This window comes from Sciurus carolinensis, chromosome 4, assembly GCF_902686445.1.
Source record: "Sciurus carolinensis chromosome 4, mSciCar1.2, whole genome shotgun sequence".
Lineage (NCBI taxonomy): Eukaryota > Metazoa > Chordata > Mammalia > Rodentia > Sciuridae > Sciurus > Sciurus carolinensis.
Window position 1 is genome coordinate 108685434 of NC_062216.1, and position 22397 is coordinate 108707830.

General features: G+C 36.5%; 1 protein-coding gene across 1 annotated transcript; it reads right to left on the reverse strand.

Moving 5' to 3' along the window:
- Positions 1-352: 352 nt before the first annotated feature.
- Positions 353-13626, reverse strand: LOC124982866 (olfactory receptor 10AD1-like). The gene is made up of 2 exons (XM_047549758.1): positions 13559-13626; positions 353-1319 (listed from the first exon to the last, which is right to left on the reverse strand). Exons 1-2 carry the CDS (start codon positions 13624-13626, stop codon positions 353-355), a joined length of 1035 nt encoding a protein of 344 aa, XP_047405714.1.
- Positions 13627-22397: the final 8771 nt, after the last annotated feature.

The following is a 22397-nucleotide window of genomic DNA, read 5'->3' on the forward strand; positions in this document are numbered from 1 at the left end:
CCCAAAGCATGGCCTAGTTGTCTTTTTTCATTGGTTTCTCTGGAGAAGCTGGCCTGCCTTTTCTCACATTATGTAATTAATTTCTTAATTTCATTGCACTTGTTCCTCCATCTTGAAAGGATATTACAAAGAGAAGTCTGGGAAGATCCATCTGTGCTGGAAATAAAGTCAGACAGATGAAACTTAGACACCAGGAGGAACTTCCAGTTAAGATGGGTGCCAACAAAGACATCACTCTTTTTTTCTGAAGGCTTTCAGCATTGGAGAGTTATTCACGTGTCCAGGTTGGGAAAGGGGTAACCTTCTCCCACCCCAGGGGAGGAAACTTCTTCTGGATCCAGGGGCCTTCCCGCTAGACAGTCTCTGCCTGGGCCAGGCTGGCTCTCCCCAGGGCTCTCCCCATGGCCCCCTTCATCTCCTTGTTGCGCAAACTGTAGATGATAGGGTTGCACATGGGGGTGATGATGGTGTAGAGGAGGGAGAAAGGCTTGTCTTTGTCAGGCCCGTGTGTGCTGCGGGGATTCATGTAGGAAAACATAGCCGAGGTGTAGAAGAAGACAACCACAGTCAGGTGGGAGGCACAAGTGGAGAAAGTCTTCCCCCGACCTGAGGAGGAGGCTCTGCCCAGGATGGAGGTCAGGATGCGTGCATAGGAGGTGACGATGAGCACCATGGGGCTGAGCAGCACCACAATGGCATCAGCAAAGATCACTTTTAGACTAAATAGAGGGTCCCCACAGGAGAGGGCAATCACTATGGGGGCCTCACAGAAGAAGTTCTCTACATGGTTGTCTCTGCAGAATGGACCTCTAAATGTCATGTAGTCAAGGAGGATGCCATTGATCATCCCAAAGAACCAGGAAGTACCCACCAGGCTCACACAGACCTGTCGGCTCATGATCTGAGCATAGCTAAGCGGCTGGCAGATAGCAACATAACGGTCATAGGCCATGAATGCCAAGAGGATGCACTCAGCCACTCCCACACCAAAAACCAGGTACATCTGGGTCAAGCAGGAGGCAAAGGAGACCTTGTGGTTCTTGACTACCAGGTGGATCAACATCTGTGGGATGGTGGTGGTGATGAAGCAGACATCCAGGAAAGACAGGTGGCCAAGGAAGAAGTACATGGGGCTGTTGAGCCTGGGGTCTGTCCAGGTGATGAAGATGATGAGGCCATTCATGGCCATGGCAAGGCCATAGAGGGCTAGGAAGAGTGTGAAGAGCAATGTTCGAGTGGAAGGGTAGCTCTGCTCAAAGCCCACGAGAATGAACTCTGTCACCCTGCTGACGTTCCTGAGGTCCATTGTCTGGGGCCAGCTGGAGGTCAAGGATAGGAAAAGCACAGGTGAGTTAGCTGTGTACAGGAGCTACTTTGAATGACTGACTTCTGTAAAAACAGGTCGGGGAAAATGAATGAAAAAGGCAGTAAAGGAAAATTCCAGTAAACTCCATGTGAGTCTGCAGTGTCGTGGGCACAGAAAAGGCCAGTGCTACTGTAGGCTGCAATAGGGGAAACATATTACAAGCCAAGGAAGGTTTGTTGCACTTTATGTCAACCAGGCGGCACTTGAAATGTTGTAACCAGAGTCCCAGACTCCCTAAACTTCATTTTTAGGAGAAGTTTCACAGCAAAACTGAGCAGAAAGTACAGAGTTTCCATATCTCCATTGTCCTTTGTACTAACTACCTCCCCTCTGTGAGCATCCCACACCACAATAGCACATTTGTTACAACTGGTGAACCTGCATTGACACATCAGGATCACCCAAGGTTCATAGTTCACACTGGCGTTCACTCATGCTGCTTTACATTCTGGGTAAATGTGTAAAAACATGTTGACTGTTAGAGCATCATCCAGAGTAGTTCCACGGACAGTCCCAGGGTTTGCCTGTTCATCCCTGATCTTTTCACTGTTTCTGTAGTTTTTCTGGACTCTACATTAAACAATTATCCAGCAGTGAGACTATATTCAGAACAAAACAGGATAATGAAAGATCCAGGAACATGTAACAAACCATGAAGGAAATTTAAAGGGAAGACTGAAGTAGAATCTGAGAGGTGTCTTTAAATGTTAATAGGCTTCCTGTCAAAAAGAGAATTTTGTTTTTCTGTAACCTCAATGAGGGGGACTACAACCAGAGAGTGGAATACCGGAGGAAAAAAATATGACTGACTTTTCTAAGTAAAAATTGTCATTATGTTCTTAACTATATAAGTAATGCCTGCTCATTACAGAACATCTAGGAAGCATCAAAAAGTAAAAGCAAAAATACATAAACAAATAAAACTAATCATCTAGAGAGAACCCATTTTAGTGTTTTAGTTCATGTCTTTTTCATTTTTGTTTTTCTGTTTGTATTTTTTAAAGCGTTTAAAAAAGATTTTTTTATTTATTTTTACAGATTGCCTTTTGATTGTACACAAATGGGGTACATCTTTTCTTTTCTATGGTTGTGCATGGTGTAGAGTCATACCATTTGTGTAATCATACATGTACATAGGGTAATAATTTCTGTTTCATTCTACCATTTTTCATATCCCCACCCCTCTCATTTCCTTCTACATAATCTAAAGTTCCTCCATTCTTCTCTCATTCCCCACCCCCAGACCCCCATTATATATCATCATCCACTTATCAGGGAAAACATTCAGCCTTTGGTTTTTTGGGATTGGCTTATTCACTTAGCATACTATAGTGATGCAGCCACATCAATGTTCATAGCAGCTCAATTCACAATAGCTAGATGCCCTTCAACAGATGAATGGATTAGACTTTTTTTAAAACCAAGACAAGGTTTGAGATGAGCTTGCCATAGGAATGGCTAAAGTGTACCTGCAGAAAGAAGTTTCCAGGCTGGGGGATCTTCTACAAGTCCAGCTGGGAGGCAGGAGAAAGGACAAAAATTTATTTTTATTTGAATGAGTACTGGGGCCAACGGCACTCCACCCCACTAGAGCCCCAGAGAGTGTGAGTTCAGAGGAAACCTTTTTCTAAACCTTCCCTGAGAAGGGTTATAATTAGTTCCCAAATACCACATGCGTGAGAGAAGCTCTGCTTGTCAGGAAATTCTGACCATGAAAATATTTAAATTTCAGCATTTAAAAATTTTTGTCTCAAAAGAGAGATGGTATCTTTGAATAATAATGAATAAACCTATGTTCCTCTGGGTAGGTGTAAAAAAAATAAGGCATTTTTTTCTAATGCAAAGGTATTCAAAATGTGAACCATAGATCAGCAGCAGCAGCATCACAGAAATGCAAATTGTTGGACTTTACCCCAGATCTCCTAAATTATAAACTGTGGGGATGGGGCACATCACTCAGCATTTTAACAAAGTATCCATGTGATTCTGATATATGGTAAATATTTAAAACCATTGGTCTTTTTATTTATTTATTTATTTACTTTTTAATCCTGGGGATTGAACTCAAGGGCTGGACTGAACCACTGAGCTTAACTATGTCCCCATTCCTTTTTATATTTTATTTTGAGACAGGGTCTCACTAAATTGCCAAGGCTCCTGATTCTCCTACCTTAGCCTCCTGAGTTACTAGGATTAGAGGTGTGTTCCACCATGTCCAGCTGAAATCCACTAATCTAATGCAAGGGTGGACAAACTTTGGCTCTCAGGCTGAGTATAACTAACTGATTATTTTTAGAAATAAAGTTTAATTGGAACATAGTTACATACATTTGTTCACATATTATCTATGGTTGTTTTCCCATGAAAAAGCTAAGTAGTTACCACAGAGACCATAGGGTCTGCAAGTAGGTCTGCCAGATATAGCAAATAAAAATATATGCTACAAGGCATCCAGTTAAATTTGAGTTTCAAATAGGTAATAAATTATTTTTATTGCAGGTATGTCCCATGAAATATTAGTAACCCAGCACACAAACCCTAAAATATTTGCTATTTGACTTTTCACAGAACAGCCCTTGCCTATTGCAATCAACTCAGTGCTTCTGATAGGCATGAACATGAAAGGGGAACTCTGAGAAAGGCATCAGTCCTGGCCACACACCTGGAATTCTGCATTTGATGGGAAAGCATCTATTTTTTTAGATGGTTCGTTGACTCTCAACTACTTCCTTCCCAACAAGAAGGTTCAAACTAGGAGATAAATGTGGGACAAAAGGACAGCTATTATTACTTCTTTTTTATGTTTATTAAATTCAACATATATGTTGCTTTTCCTATTTTAAGTGCCTGGTGGTAAGCATGTTCCATTAAGTCATATCAAGGAGATGTTTTGGAAGGGATTGAGCAGCTAATTCAGAAATGATTCTGTGATGATAAAATTAGACATGATTAGGAAAATAATCCCAAACAAAACTGAAAAAACATAAAACCCACCTGAAAGCAAGTCTTAGATCAAACAGGAAATTAAAAAACTAAGGCTGTCTAAAAAAATCTAACAACTGAAAGTATCATATATTTAAAATTACTATACCAACATAATTATCAGAGGAAAGTTAAATGACCTGAAATAATTTTATTAGTTACCAAAATAGAATGAAAATAAATGAAGTTAAATGAAATAAAACAACATGAAATAGTTAAAGAGATAAGAAGCATACAAACAAAATTAACCTAAGGAAGAACAGATGAGAAAGGTTCATAAAGATCAAACCCAAAATTATTGAATGAGAAAAGACTGGGGTTGGTATATATACACAATGAAATATTATTCAGCCATAAAAAAGAATAAAATTATGGCATTTGGAGGTAAATGGATGGAGTTGGAGAATATCATGCTAAGTGAAATAAGTCAATTCCAAAAAACTGAAGGCTGAATGTTTTCTTTGATAAGTGGATGATGATACATAATGGGGCAGGTGGGGGAGTAAGAGAAGAATGGAGGAACTTTGGATTGTATAGAGGGAAATGATGTGGGGAGGGGACAGGGGAAGGAAAGATAGTGGAATGAGACAGACATCATTACCCTATGTACATGTATGATTGCACGAATGGAGTGAATCTATATTGTGTACAACCATAGAAATGAAAAGTTGTACCCCATTTGTGTACAATGAATCAAAATGCAGTCTGTAAAAATAAAAATGAATAAAATTAAAAAAAAAAGAAAAGACTGAGATCGATAAACTCAGGAATTGACCTTTTGAAAGGGCCACTAATATAAACTACTAACAATATCAAAAAATAAGGTGGAGGGAAGAAAGCAAAACCATGCACATTTAAAAAGGAGAAATAATCATAGCCACAAAGAAAATAAAAGTAATTATGCAACAGTGCTTTGTGAAATTCTATGATAATCAGTTTGGAAGCATGGAAGAAATGAATTATTTTCTAGGTTAATATAAATCATTAAAATTCATCAAAGAAAAGATGGAGACAAAATTAAACTAATATGCTGAGTGAAATTAATGTAATGCTGTGGTTCTGAATCTCAGCTTCACATTATAGTCCCTTGGAGAGGTTTAAAATATTCATATTCCCAGGCCACATACCAGACCATTAAAACAAAGGTATTGAAAGGGATTCAGTCGTCAGTATTTTAAAATTTAACTGGCAAATAATAATTGCATATTTTATGGAGTACGACGTGATGTTTGTATATATATTTACACTGAGGAATGGTGAAATTGAACTAATAACATCCATCAGCTCACAGGGGTTCCAGTATTTCCAAAAATTCTCCAGGTAATTCCAATGCATAACCACACCTGAGAACTATTAAAACATCGAAGGATGACAAAGATCTATGCTCCAAAATAGCTCCAGACCTTGGTAGTTCCATAGGTCGGTTCTTTCTAATCTTGTAGCAATCAGATATTTTCCAAGTTTACTGAAACTCTTTGTAAGAACAGAAAAAATAAAAGCTGGCTGATTACTTTCACAAAGTTATCAAACTATTTAGACCAAAACCTGAAAAAGTACACAAAAGAAAATTATAACCAAGATAATTGATTAATAATGGTGAAATAGACAAAATAAATTATTAGCATCCTCAAAGAATAGTGCATCATGACCAAGTAAAATTCATTGTAGGGACTTAAAGTTCTTCTAGTAATAGGAATTCTACTTATAATAATCACCATATTAATATATCAAAAAATAAAACTTCCAATCAGTTATGTAGATGTTATAAAGGCACTTGATAAAAAATGACAGTAATATCTGATTTTTAAAAACTCTTAGTAAGATGAATAGAAAGATGCTTCTGAATTATAATGAAAACATTTATCTAAATCAAAGTAATTATTCTATGTGTTAAGTGTTTGTTCTACATGTATTGTATGTAAGTAATAACTCTCTTAAGCTTCGTAACAATCCTCTGTGGTAGGTAGTTTTTTTTTTTTTAATTCCTGTATTATACATGCACGGAAAGGGTTATAACTTGCAAGGTCATATGGTAAGTAATGAAGTTCAGATTCAAGCCTGAGGAGTCTGGTTCTAGAAGTTTCATTGTCAGTTACCTCTTCACACTGCTTCAGGCTTTGGGAAGCCTTACAAGTACCAGCCAAAGTATCTAGACAAATAAAGGAGTGGTGTGCTGGTAAGTGCTTAACAGATGACTCTGGGAGTGACAACTTATTTGTGGCATATGCCAATTTCCATGGTGTAAATACTCCCTTCATGGCCTATTTCATGCTACTGATGTGACACCATTAGCTGGGAAGAGAAACACATTAGGTCATTATTATATGGTTTTCTCACCATACAGGTACATTAGATGTAAATAACCTTGAGAGTATAGATAATAGAAAAATGTAGTGACAAAATTAGGAAGCAGTGAGTTTTGAGTATTTGTTACTTTTGCTTTTAAGTATAAATTATTTAATTGTAAGTATAAATTATTTAAGTATAAATTAATTAGTAATTTGCTAATAATGGCTGTTTAACAACTAGTTTTCAAAACTCCTGAAAATTTAACAATTAGGTCTTAAGAGCTAGTATAACTAGCTCTAGTATACTGCTGAAATAAAAATGAATGGGCAGAATTATTATATGCAAATGATATTTCTGAGGATAGACTGCCTTTCCCCTTCTCTTTTCGTGTATCTACCTGTCTTTGGGGAGGTCAGAATTTCTGCCTAAACTTCTCCTAGTAGGAGGAAATAATAGGCAACAGTTCTGATCACACCATTCATTTTTGACCTAGAAATAATCCAAAATCTCTCAAGTGGGCACTGATTACACGTTATGGTTTATACACAAAATGGAACAAGCTTGCAGAAATCACGTCTTACCTCATTTTCTGTTGCTATGACAGGAAATCATCTGTCACAGAATCACTGCAACAGGTAAGAGAAATGATCTTATGGAGCTAGGTCAGGGAGGGCTTCTGATATTGGGATCCTCTCTGGAAGAGAAGGTGGCCTGTTGACACAAATAAGCCCTCACATGAAATCTCTCAAACCATTCCAGGTAAATATCTACTCGGAAAAAAGTCATTTACTGTATAGCATACAAAGTGTGTACTATCCCATCTAACTCATAATAATCCTATGAAATAGATCCTATCTGCACTTTTCAGTTTCAGAGAGCTAAAGTAACTTTTCCAAGGTCATATAGTTAGTAGATGAAAGGAATGAGACTCGGTCCAGGATTTGTAAGTGCTTAGTATGCTTTTCCTACTGTACCAAAGCACCTAGGGTACAGATATCACCACCTTCTAAGATAGGTTATAATGTTAATTAATGTTCCATTTGGTTGAGAACGCACTCATATATCTTGGTATTCATACTTGATTATAGTTATATTCCTCACTCATTGAATTCAATCCCAGGTAAAGAATGATTTATCATGGTGGTGGTGGGACTTTGATACTTGAAGACAATCATTAATCATTTTAGTCTTTTTCCTCAGGCTGTACACTCATGAGCTCTTTTTATCATGACTGGCTGTTCTGATCTCCTTAATAAAGTTTCCAGAAATAAGAAAATAAACAAATAAAAACAAGTAAAAAAGAAATGGCGACGTGAAGGAAATTATAACAAGAACAACTAAATAAGCATGTTATATTTTGTATTTTAACAAAAAATCATCCCTGAAACAAAGCATTATGTTATGGGCAGGGGGAGGACTAAATCAAAAGAATACTGACAAGAGAGATTTAGGAGGTTAAGTAAAAGCATCTTGGGAAATATCCCTACTGAAGTATTGTAACCAACCCTTCTCCATCTCTCACAAGACAGAACAGTAGGAAATGAGCACAAAGCAATAGGAGTATTAGGTTAAACAAAGGAATATTTAACTGATTCCTTTTTTTTTCAGTGTTGGTGTTCAAACCCAGGGCCTCTTGCACTCTAGGCATGAATTCTCTACCACTGAACAACATCCCCAGCCCTAATTTTATTTTATTTTTGTTGTTGTTGTTGACATATTTAATGCTCAAGTTTAATTTTTGTACATTTCCTTAATACTGTGCTTTTTTTAAATTTTTACACACTGCATTTTGATTCATTGTACACAAATGGGGTACAACTTTTCATTTCTGTGGTTGTGCACAATGTAGATTTACACCACTCATGTAATCATCCACGTACTTCACTAATTTTAATGAGGGATTTGAAGGAGTCAAAATATTGACCAAGGAGTGATGAAAGATATTTTTTGTACTCTACAGAAATAGTTAGATCCCAGTGTGTTGGATCTTTTTTCAGCTCAAAATGACCCAATGGCAAAGAGTAGACTGGAGTCTGCATGTTCTTCTATGCATTAAAAAGTCACCTCACTTATTTTTTAACAAAATAATTGAGTAGAAAAAATGCAAATATAAGAGGCAGCAGTGTATTAAACTTATTATGTAAAGAGTTCACTCTAACAAGATCTTAAGAGACAAAATGATAAGAATTCAATTTGAAGAAAAGGAAACACCATCCAAAAGCATTTGAACTCATTAGTGATCAAATAATAGTTTTTAAACAATTAGACACCATTTCTGATCAATTAAGTTAAAATATGACAATCATAATATTAGTGCTGGCATTACATTATTGGATGCTAAATAGTTTGGCGATATACACAGTTTTTAAAATGTTCTTTCCCTTTAATGCAGAATCCCTTTATAGTCAAGGAAGGTCAAGGATCTGAATTCGAATACTAGCTACTCCACCCACCAACTGTGATTTAAGGTGATTTAATTTACCATTTCCTTATCTCTAAAATGAGAACTAACAACACTATCTACATTACTGGATTATTAAGATGATTTAGTGATTCTGATGAAGTTCTTAGAACAGTACCTGGGATATCATGGTGCTATAGAAGTTTGCTAAGAGTAGATTATCATTTAAAAATTTTATTCTAAGAATCTAATTAAGAAAAAACTTTATGTGCAAAATAGTCCATTATAGAATTATTTGTAATAGCAAAAACTTAGGAACTATAATAAAGGAATGGATAATTATCATAGAGAATGAAATTAAGAAAGTATCACTCAGACATTCAAATTATGTTTTTGAAGACTAAGTAATGATGCTAAAATATAATTTAAAGTGAAACAAAAAGCAAAACACATACCAGTATATTGTTACATTCAAGACTACATTAATTAAAAAGAAATTTTTCTTTGCATAAGTAAAAGATTGGGAAAAAGTTCACCAAAATATTAAGAGAGGCTGTTTATAGTTGGAGTTATGAACAATTCATTTTTAATGCTCATCTCTATTTTTAAAAACTCAGCATTCTTTATACTTCTATATTTATACACATTTTAATGTGGAAAGGGACTTTATGTTTAAGGATTCATGATATAAATCATACATCATGTTATATTAAAATCATGATATAATTAACCAAAATACTTTTAGATAGACAAATTTCAGATTGTCATGTTCTGAGATGATTTCTTTAAATATTAAAATTAAGAGAAAGAAAGATCCCCTAATTATATGCAAAAATAGAAAACTTTAAAAGCTGAAATAATCTAATTATGTACAAGATGTTATCAATTTAATAAATGTGAATTCTAGGTGAAACTGCTTTGGTGAAAATTAATCATTGGGTTCATAGGAATATTGGTTCCAGGATACTTAGTTTTCTCCCTTTAGGCCATGATGGAAATAATATTTAAGTAGCTTTTGAGATTGTTAGTGAACTTAAAAGAGATACTGGAATCAGATACCTAGCTAGGTCTCAACTACAGCTCTTCTGTATTCTTTATTTTGTCAAGCCTTCAACAAAGACTGAGATTTATGTTTAACCTTTTGTTTACTAGGTGGTAGACACATTTAACAAATTTGTTAAATCATAATATTTTCTATTATGTTATCTTTAACATAACTGCTATGTTTCTGCTATGTTATCCGCTCTTCTCAGCTATCTTTTCAAGGTAAATGTAGTTGCTTTCCCTTTTTTCCACCATTCTAGATTCTGCCCTCATGTAGTTGTATCCTCTACAAATTCTCTGCATCTTGGCAATTGAGGAACCCTGAAATACACTTCCACATCTAATGATGATCAGACTGACATGAGGACTCTTGCTTGGCATGCCAGATTTTTAATACTACATACAAGAGAAAAGCCCAAGCTCTGTTCACAAAAAACTTCTCTAGTATCCATGTGAGTGGGAGACAGCACAGATAAGCTTACTTTGGCTCTTTGTTTCAGTCTATTTTCCTTCTGCTTGATAAATCTTTTATCTACTTATCCTTTCCTCTAAAACCCTTGATAGTTTCTCATCATCTTCCCAGCAGAGTTCCAGTCTAAATTATATATAAAGCAAAAAATCAAGCAAACCAGAGAATAGAATGGATCTCCTGATAATAACCACTCCTAGGGGATTATTGTAAATAATTCAGAAAAATGAATAATCAAAATTGAAAGCTCCCCACCCTGAAAAAATTTACATCCTAAGAGGTAGAGAGAAAACAAGCTGAAAAGGCAACCTGTTAATCCACACATAAAATTAGCCCCTGAATATTACGGTTTCAGTTATTTGTACAAAATATGCTTGTAGGAAATTATACACGAGAGCTGTCACTCATGGTAGCAAGATCAAGCATTAGATTGCCTTTTCTCAGCAGTCTTAGCAAGACCATGGTTAATATGAACTACAGTGCTATTTACATTGTCTTGAGAAATTATACTGATTGTAAAAATAATCTGAAACACAAAGGTAAAAATAATCGGAAACACAAAGATAAAAATAAGAGATAATCATATCTGAAAGTCTTAGAACTAAAGGGTTAATTAGTTAATAAGCTAGTATTTGGAACTTTCATATATACTTTTTTGAGGTTCAACATCAATCTGCATATGAAACCCTCACACATATGGCAGATGTATACAAGTATCTCTGGGTTTGGAATTAGATTAACCAGCACAAACTGAATATCCCTTATCTGAAATGCTTGAGGCCAAAAGTGGTTTGAATGGCATATTTTTCATATTTTTGATTACTTATATATACAAAAAATGTGATACATTGAGGTGGGGACCCAAGTCTAAATGTGAAATTCATTTGTGTTTCTTACATGACTTATAAACATAACCTGAAAGTGATTTTATACCCCATTTTGATAATTTTGTGCATGATTTTAAAAGTTTGTGTACATCAAAGCATCAGAAAGCAGAGGTGTCACAATCTTGGTTAAACGTATGGATGTACATGAAAAAAGTATATCAAGGTTGAAGGGTCTTCTTTCCCTTGGGGAGTAAACTGTATGATATACACCTGCATTTTGACTGCAACTGGCCACGCTGGGTCCGGCGTGGAGTTTTCCACTTGTGGCATTGTATTGGCCCTTGAAAAGTTTTGGATTTTGAATCATTTTTGATTTGGGGTTTTTCAGATTAGGGATGCCCAAACTGTACTTACATCTTAGTTTTACCACTTGCTAAAAGCACTTTGATATAATCTCTTTCACTTTTGGATTGATGTAAACATCAACTGATAATGAAATAATACACAATGTGGGCGATGAACAGTAATCTCTTAGGATATGTGTGTTACCTTTTCCTTTATTGTTAATCTCCTTTCTTTTCTTCCTTGCTCCTCACATGTTGGGAGAGATGTTTCAAAGTCTTGACCAATATTCCACTTCCACAGATTGATATTTTAAAAGGCCACTAGGCAGAAACTATGGTTTTATTTTTGTCTTTATCCATATTTTTTTTACTGGTGCATTATAGTTATGTATAATGGTGGTATTCATTGTTACATATTCATCCATGCACACAATATAATAATATAATGAAATTAGGGTTTTACAAAGATCACTTTTCCAGACCAGGACATTCTTTTGTATGCCAAATTAAGTTCCCATCTTATTCACAATGCCTCATTCTACTTCTTTTTAATTTTATTTATTTTCTAGATCTTCTTAGAGAAAATTGGGGGTGGGGGCTGGGTGTTTATGTTCTTTATATCATTTTGTAATATGAAGCATGTTTTTAAAAATTTTTTTAGCTGTAAATGGACACAATATCTTTTTTTATGTATTTGCTTTTATGTGGTGCTGAGAATTGAACTGTGTCTCACACATGCAAGGCAAGTGTTCTGCCACTGAGCTACAGTCCCAGCCCTTCACAAACTTCTTTAAGACACTTCTGCCATCTTTTCTCAAAGGAGCAGGAAAGAAAAATGCAAAGATGAACAGGAAAACTATTCACATAGGCAAATGAACTGAGAGAAGAGCAGAAATGGAAAAGAAGGAAGAGGAATAAATTGTGAGGCAGATTGAACAGATGAACAGAAAACAAAAGATGAAGCTCAACAGGGAAATAGTGAAAGAGTTAGGGGTGAGAGGAGGCAAAAACAGATTGTGAAAAATGTAACAATTGCAATAATCCCTGACATTTCTGTGACTCTGCAGTTTTACGTTCCCTTCTGTGTTCCCTGCAAACAACCTGTGAGGAAGTTGACAGTTTAAAAAGGTGCTTTTAACACAACTTTGGGGTGGGGAATGGAACCTCAGGACAGAGCCAGTGACCTGACTTGTCAGATTGCCAAAGGTGGGCAGAAGCAGGGCTCTGATTAGGGCTTTTAGCATCCTCAAAACTTCTGGCATCAAGGCTACTTAACAATAAATTATTAAAAGCAAAAGAAGTTACCTGGCTCCCAGGACAGTGCCCTTTCTGTTATTCCTGCTGAAAAAGTATGGAAAATGATGAAAGGTAGGTAGTGGGAGGTGAGGAACATGGGGAGGCGGACAGAGAGCTAGAACCAAAGACTGGAAAAAACCAGAAGATGAACAGCGAGTCGGACGCAGACTGAGAGCACCTCGGGAGCAGAGTGCACCTGACCCAAGAGTTTGGAATCCTCTCACCTCAGCCAGGTGGCTCTGAGAACACTTTCTTTTCAAGTTACTTCAAAACCAGACTGGTTCTCTCAGTCACATGCAAGTCATCTAACCCTCAGCTAGAGCCAGGAGGACAGGGGGTGCAATGAGTAGGAGATACAGAGAAAGAAGCAACTAACCAGAGAACGTGGGGACAAGAGAAGCAGAGTTAGATATCTAGAGAAGGAGAAAACCATTTAGAGTCAGTGAGGCAGTCTAGAGTCAAGACCTGTGATATCTCCCCCATGACCACTGTGTGCAGAGTTCTGGTGTGATCTGAACACAGGGACCAGGGAGTACTCACCTCTCGGGAGGCACAGAGGCAGGGGCAGCTTTCACCACAGAGTGAGCACATTTGCTGACCTTGTCCATGAGCTTTGGCACATGCTGGTGAGAACACTGGCTGTGCTGATCAGAAGTCTAGGGCAAAGATGCAATGAGTTCTGCTGCAAATCACCTGCCTATTTATAGGATTCTCTGTGTGTGTGTGCACACACACATGCAGATAGCAGTCCATCTAATGAGCTCTCAACAACAAGGAGGAAGAGGCTGCTTCTCACTGGTCACTGATTACAAACTGACTCTGACAGATGAACAATCCATTCTTGAAGTCTGTCTTAATCTGACAAGGTTTCAGGAGTTTTAGCAGATAGAAACAGTCCTAACATCTCCAGGGAGACTTCTTCATTGGCAAAGGGTCCTGAAATGTCTGAGTTAGTTTTAGATTTCTCAGCTTGAATCTTTCCCCCAAGTAAGCTTGCTGTTTGGAAGAAGCACTGGTCATGTTATTTCCATGTTTCCTGCCCTCTTATGCCAAACAAAGAACTCCCTCTCTAGAAGAAGAACCTACCTATAACTGATCACCCTGACCCCAATCCAAGGAATTTAAGGAGATTTAGTCTAACATGAGACACCAGAAAACTCAAAGGATAGTAAGTTTGCTAGTTCATCACCATGTGGTACTTGTCTCTCTTCCTCTGTCTAAAAAAGTAGAAGAGTAAAGGAAATGAGAAGACTGTGCAGCCTGAATAATCCATATTGACCTTTCACTTTCCTAATATGTTGTTCCAGACAAACTTTCCTAGCTGGATGGAACTACTAGAGATCTCTGAAGAAGTTACTGTTTAAATGCCATTCATTCCAGTTGTATTACATATGTCCTGTAATATTGAAACCAAGATTCAGAAAGACTAAGTAACAGACCCAACATCACACAGCTGAGTAAGAGGTACAGCAAGTCTTTGAGTCTAGGTTGGCTCTGGGTCATGGTCTTTCAACCAGGCATACATAGCTGGCCTTCCCTTTCTTCTATGTCTAGAAGTCTCCAGGAAAGAGTCCACAGCTTCCATTAGCATTTTTCATGGAGCATTATTTTTATATGTGCTGCTTGGATTATTTGTATCAGAATCTAATAATGACACTTGTTGAAAAGACAGTCTCTGGTCCAATTTCAGAACTTACTTAATCAGAATTTCAGAGAATGTGCCAAACACAAAAATCAGCAAATTTCCCAAGCATGAACCAAGCAAGTCACATTTACGCACTACAATGCAATAAAATCAGAACACAAAAATGAAATGACAGTTAAAAATAAAAAATAGATGTATATGTTTACAACATTGATTGTGGCGATGGTTTTACAGATATAATTACTTTCAAACTTACCAAGTCTTATATATTGTGTGTACAGATTTTTGTATGTCAATCGTAACTTAATAAGATAGTTTAAAACAAACAAAAACAAAGATACTTTGAAACTAATTTATGTCTCCAAAGGGAAATCAAAAGAGAGTTTTCAAATTATTCAGAAATAGACCACCAATATCAAAACCTGTGGGATGCAGAGTCTGTGCTCATAGAAAATTTGAAAAATGTAAATTAAATAAAAATTTTTCTAACAAAATATAAATGATCTAAATGGACTCAAGGAATATTTAAAAACTTGTATAGTCCATTATCCACAACAGAAATTGAGAAGTTAGTAAAATATGCACCCAAAAAATACCCGGCACAGATGACTTCAGGGGGAAGTTCTGGGAAACTTTCAAGAAATGGACAATTCACATGTTAAACATGTTCTTCAAGCACATGATAAGATGAAAAGTTCTCTTGTCATATGAGGCTAACATACATCAAGTGGTAAATGCTAATATAGAACAAATACTTCATATGAAAGGAAATCTATTTAAAACACAATTGGAACATAGATACTCAAAAATGTCCTGATTTAGTAGTTTTAATTCCAGGAATGTAAAAGTAATTAAACATTAGAAAGTATTTAAATACAATTCATGACACACACTTAGATACATATATATGTTTATATGCACATATATGTATGCATATAGAGGGAGAAAAACTATACAGCTGAATAAATGCCAATAAATTGTTAAGTTCAACAGGCATGTAAAACTGACTATCAGATCAGAAAAAGAGAAATTTCTTTATCTTGATAAAGAATATCTAGTAAGAAAAAATAGGAAAACACCTTACTCTGGAAACAGAACAAATTTCACTAAAATAGAAATTAGAAGTAAGACAGGCCAGACATGATATCTGTCACAGTGTTGTTAATAGTCAGCATTGTATTTGACACTCTAAGCAATGCAATAAAACAAAAAGAAAGAAATAAGGGGTAAGTGGATTAGAAAGGGATAAAACTATTTACCCTACAAAACCCTAGAAAATCAAGTGAAAATTATGAAAACATTAGTAGAATACCTAAGTGGAAGATCAATATAAAGAACATCAATAGCTATAATATGCAATAGGGATGAAACAATTTTAAAAATAATAAAAAGGATCCCAGACAAAATGGAAAATTTTTAATGAAAAATATTTAAGCTTAACAATATAAAATGTGCAAGATTTATATGAATAACTTATACTATGTTAACTTATATTTATATGAATAACATGGATAATTTATACTGTGAATACTTGTACTATAACTTGTAACTTATAGGACCTGCATAAACAGAGAGCTATTCCATGTTCTCTCCAAACTATAATAACAAATGAAATTCAACAATTAGAATATCAACAGTTAATTTTGTAGAACAAGATAATACAATTTCAAAATGAATTGGGAAATGTACACATGCAAGAATAGTCAAGGATGGATGGCTTTCTTTTTTGTTTCTTTTTTAGTGGTTTTTGTGGTTTTATTTAAGCACAAAAAATGTGCACAGGAACCATCTATTCATTTTCTTTGCTGTGCAGCCTGGCATTAGGATTGGTGATTCTGACGGCCAGCTGGGCTACTATTTTTGTGATGAATCTGAGGTTCTTGAAGGAAGCAGGGTGAGTAGTCTCAGCACTTCCAGCTCCTTGACGATGTGGACCAGGAACTTCTGGAAGCCGCTGGGCAGTGTGTGCTTTGTTTTCTTGCTTCTCCCAAAACCAATGTTCGTCATAAAGATCTGGGCCTTGAATCTTCTCTACACCCTTTTGTCAGTATCTCTGAGTTTCCACTAATTTTGCTTAATTTTGACATATTGGTCTGACAGGTGCCAGATGAACTCCTTGGTCCTCTTTTTGATGATTTTGGGCTTCCTGAGAGGTTTGAGAACAGCCATGTTGCTGAATAGGAAATGGCTGCCACCTCTGTAGGGAGCATTGAGGAAGAGAGCTCCTGGCATTCTTTTTTTTTTTTTTTTTTTTCTTGCAGTTGGGCGGTGGCGGTGATGTGTACTGGGGATTGAACTCAGGGGCACTTGACCACTGAGCCACATCCCCAGCCCTATTTTGTATTTTATTTAGAGACAGGGTCTCACTGAGTTGCTTGGCACCTTGCTCTTGCTGACACAGGCTTTGAACATGCCATCCTTCTGCCTCAGCCTCTCAAGCGGCTGGGATTACAGGCGTGCATCACCACATCCAGCCCGTGGCATTCTTTAAAAGACAAGTCAGGAATGGAGGTATAGCTCAATGGTAGAGCCCTTGTCTAGCACAAGTAAGGCTCTGTGTTCCCCAGCACCACAAGGGAAAATAAAATTGTCAGAGAGCACATGCCTACCCAGGTATTAAAAAACACTGTGAAGCAATGGTAATAAAAACAGAGTAGCTCTGGCAAAGAGATAGAGCAACAAACACAAAGTGCACAGAAACAGATCTACGTAGTAGGACATGATACATATGTGACATATAAGAATGTAGCATTTTAAATCAACATCTAAATAAAAGATAAATTCAATAATTGGAATCAGAGCAATTGGTTATCCAATTAGGAGGAAAGAATAATATTTCTACAATTTTCAAGGCAAAATCCATGTGAACTGAAGAATCAAACAGGAGCTAAAAATGTAGCCCAGTGGTAGAGTGTGTGTTTAGCATGGCCCTGGATTTAATACCCAGAACTACACCCCCACTTGACACAAAACATAAAATAGACTCGTTTGAAGTACTAGAAAAAATATATTTAACCTTGATGTTAGAAAGTTCTTCTTCAAAAGGAATTAAACAAACAAAAATACGATAAAGTTTAAGACACTATATGCACTATGTAAAAATGAAACACTTCTGTATGACAAAAGACATCATAATTAAAATAGCAGAGGCAAGTTGTAGACCTGAGAAAATATTTGCAATATATGTAACTTATGTAATATTGATACAATGATACCTATTAGTCAGTAAGAAAAGAAACACTTCCTCTCCCAAAAAAATGGGCAGCAGAAATTAAACAGAAAAGTCAATAAGAAATTTGTATTAGAAACAAGAATGTGAAAAGATGCTTAGCTCTCAAGTATTCCAAGATATGAATTTTAAAACAATGAGAAACCATTTTTCACCCATCAGTTTGGAAAATACAGTAAACACTGATAGTAGCAACTCTAGGCAAGTGTCACATTATTGGTAAGAGTATAAACTGGAAAAGGCTTTCTGGAGGGCAATTTGGCAGTATTTACTAAAAAAAAAAATTTGAACATGCCCTTTGGCCCAGAATTTTACCTTGAGTATTTGTTCTCCATACCTACACAAATGTACAAAGAGACATTCATAAGAATTTTAACTCAGCACTGTTTAGGAGAACAAAATATTGGAGACCACTGAAATTAATAGTTGAATGAATTATCCATTTATTTTACAGAATTCTCAGTTAATTTTAAAAAACAGAATAATGGCAGAGAAGATTCTTTAAGACAGACTGCTAAGTGAAAAGAGCATGTAGCGGAACAATACAAAATGAATTATATCAGTGATATCAGAGAAAGCCCATGAACAATTTATAACCATCCCTTTTCATCCTGCATATGCATTTAAGTACAAGCAGAATACCTGGAAGAACATATACCATTTTGATAACTGTGCTTGAGTCCAGGGAAGGGACTGAGATTGAACAGAAGTTCAAGAGAAATGTTTGCTTCACCTGCATTGTTTGAACTCCTCACAAGAATAAATCTGTTGTACATATATTTTTTTAAATTGGAAATAAGACAGCCAACAACTGACTCACTGCTTCACATAACTCTCTCACAGCCATCTGTCTTTTCTCTTCAGTGCCTTTCCCCATGAGTTCTGTCTTCCTGGCTGTTTGTCATTTAATTGTCCTCCCCACATATTTCCCTCATTCCTAGGAAATTTCAGAATGGTGACAGGGCCCAAGATTATGACTAGACCATGGTTGAGGATAAAACTACTGTATTAAAGAAGTCCAATGCTAGTTATCTAAAATAACAATTTAAAAAGGGGGATCAGTTGTCATATTGTGATGGAATATTAGATGTTTCTTCCAACTATTATTTCTGTATTAGTCAACTTTTCATTGCTGTGACCAAAATACCTGATAAGAATAACTTAGAGGAGAAAAAGTTTATTTGGGGCTTATGGTTTCAGAGGATCAGTCCATGGTCACCTGGCTCCATTGCTCAGGGCCTGAGAAAAGTCATAACATCATGGTAAAGAAGTATGGCAGAGAAAAACTGCAGGGAGAGAGACTCTAGGAACAAGATATATAATCCTCAAGGTAGGCCCCCAGTGACCCACCTGCCTCCAGCCACTTCCCGCCTGCCTAGAGTTACCCAGTAATACATTCAAATTATTAATCCACCAAATGGCTTAATCCACTGATCAGGTTAAAGCTCTTATAACTGAATCATTTCACCTCTGCATCAACACAGGAGCTTCTGAGGGACACCTCACATCCTAACTATAGCATAACACTTTCTGTATTTCCTCCTTCCATCTTCTCCACTAACAGAGTTTTCCTTCATAGGGGTGTTACCCACAATGCCAGGTGAAATGGTCTCAAAAGGAAATATACTACTTTTTTTTTTTTAAGTAAATACACTACTTCTTAATGCTTGAGATCATGGAAATGTAATTGCACCGTTGGATTGTGGGTCGTCAAGAGAAGCACCAAATAAAGGACCTGGATAGCTTAGAGTCTGTACATTAGGGTCATCTTAGCAAAGAACATTTTCCAAATCATAATTTTGTATAATATTTCAGCAGACTTATTCTTGTCATGTGTTGTCATTCCTCTCACCCAAACCATCTTAATATTGTAATCCTTATATTTCTCTAAATAACCTATGTGTTATATTTGAACTGAAATAAATAATTAGGAAGATGCATGTTAACAACTGTATCCCAGGCTGTCTCTAAATAGCCATGTGGTCAGTAACTAAATTCTCAGTACTTTAGTATTACTATCTATAAGATGAAAAGCATAACTGAGCCTTACTCATAGGGTTACTCTGAGAATTAAATGAGTTGGCATATGCTAGGGCCTGGCATATAGTGAGCACTAAATAAGTACTGTTATTGACTTATGCTATGACATTATTCCTCCTACTATATTGGAATTACTGGTTGGATAATTATGTTTAGGCACATGTACATTTCCAAACAGAAGGGTGGCCCTAGGTAATACTGGAGTGATGTTTCCTAAACTCTTGTGTAATGAAATGTTAATGAGAGTTAGATGAGAAAATGATTATAACAAAACGTAAGTTTGGGAAATGCTGCAGTTTATATTTTTTACTTGGAAATCCATAATGCATATTAGCATAGTAAATATTTGAGATGTTTTGCAGCTAACAGTTAACCCATTATTTCCCAAATTTAATTGATCTCAGACCTTTCCCCCTTTTTAATGGACACTCTGAATTATCTTAAATCACAAAGGAATGAATTAGCAGAATATTGGGTATGTCACAGAATTGCTGGAAAATTCAAACAACTAATCTTCAGATGAGCTGAGGTGTGAGTAGTTCCAAAGGTCTAGGTATAGGAACACGAGGGAGCTGCCATAGATTTGACCCAGATCTAACTTCCTGCGTCACTCACTCTAGATTCAGATACCTTGGGAAAAGGTCTTCCTGACCTTTCATGGGTCTCAGGTCCACCTAATTGGCCTGGGGAGGGAGGCATTCGGAAGAAGGGTTTGACAATCCAAACAGGGTATTATGGGAAAGGGATGGATAGTTTCCAAAAGGTCAAGAGGAATGCTGTTCCCAAATGAAGGAATAAGGTAAGCTAAACAGGCAAAATACTGGGGGTCCCCTCAAGACATACATTAGTAACAGAACACAGTTTTGGGAATATTGTTTCAGGGTTTTAGAGGCAGAGTCTACTTGCTTAATTTTAGAGATGAGGACCCTATATCTCAGGAAGTCCATGTGACTTTCTGAAGGTAATACAACTGGTGAGAGTCAGAGTAAGGGCCAAAAATCCAACTCTTAGTGCATTGATTTTATCATTATTCCACGGCCCTTCTTTTTTTTTTTTTTTAAGTGAGATTTAATATTTATTTATTTTTTTAATAATTTATTTATTTCAATTCCTTGTAAACAAAGGGGGTACAACTTGTTTCTCTGGTTGTACATGAAGTAGAGTCATACCATTTGTGTAATCATACGTGTACATAGGGTAATGATGTTTGTCTCATTCTGATATTTTTCCTTCCCCCACCCCTCTTACCCCTCTTTTTCCTCTGTACAATCCATCCTTCCTCCATTCTTGCCTCCCTCCCACCCCCCGTTATGTATCATCATCCTCTTATCAGAGAGATCATTCGGCCTTTGATTTTTTGGGATTGGCTAATCTGAATGGACCCACCATTTGACCCAGTTATCCTGCTCCTCAGTTTATACCCGAAGGACTTAAAATCAGCATACCACACTGATGCAGCCACATCAATGTTCAGAGCTGCTTAATTCATAATAACTGGATTGTGGAACCAGCCCTTCTTTTTGTTGCTCATCATTAAAAAGAAATCATAGAACTGGGAGAGATCTTATCTAGTCCAAACACTCATTTTATGTGAGAAAATGGCCCTAGAGATAGTAAGCAAAATTCAGACTACACAGAACAGATCTGTCAAACTACCATATATTTTTTTCAATTTTGAGATGTATTTTTTATATTTTGATATTTATGATGTCAAAATGTATCAGACATTTATGAATACATTTAAGGTAATGCTGCTTTCTTTCCTCCCCTTCTCTTCCCTCCCTCACACTTTCTTCCCCTCCTCCCTTCTCTTCTACTTTCCTTTCCCTCTTCTTCCTCTCTCTCTCTGTCTCTCTCTCTGAAAAGAAAATGACTTTCATCATTTTATAGAAGTGCTTTATAATTAGGAATATTTGTTAACTTCAACGTAGAACTGCATTACAGTTCAAGAATTCATAATAAACACTTGCTAGCACACAAATACAGAGGCATACAAGCAAACTAAAAGTGAAGTCACAAAGAATATCAGTGACGTGATGTAGAAGTCATAATGCACAACATTCTCAACAGTATGGGAACATTGGGATGTGTTACAAAGTGCTTATTAACATGGGGACCTAACACCAAAGAGAATCGATGATAGACACACCTTTACTACCACCCTCTGTTAGACATCAGAAGCCTTTGAACAAATATGTGCTCAGTTCTTTTTGGCGGGGAGGTGGCAGGATACATCAGTAAGGCAGGCAATTTACCTTTAGGCACTGGAGCGAGAGTAGAAGGCTGAGTCCTGACTCCTAACTCAAGATGGAAAAATTTAATTTTAGAGATGAGGACCCTGTATCTCAGGAAGCCCACATGACTGCGGTGCAACCAGAGGGTAGAAGTCACAAGAACAGCTCCTCTGCCTAAGTCCTAGAACTTGGTTTCAGCATCTCAAATGAGAAAACTGTAGCTCTGACAGA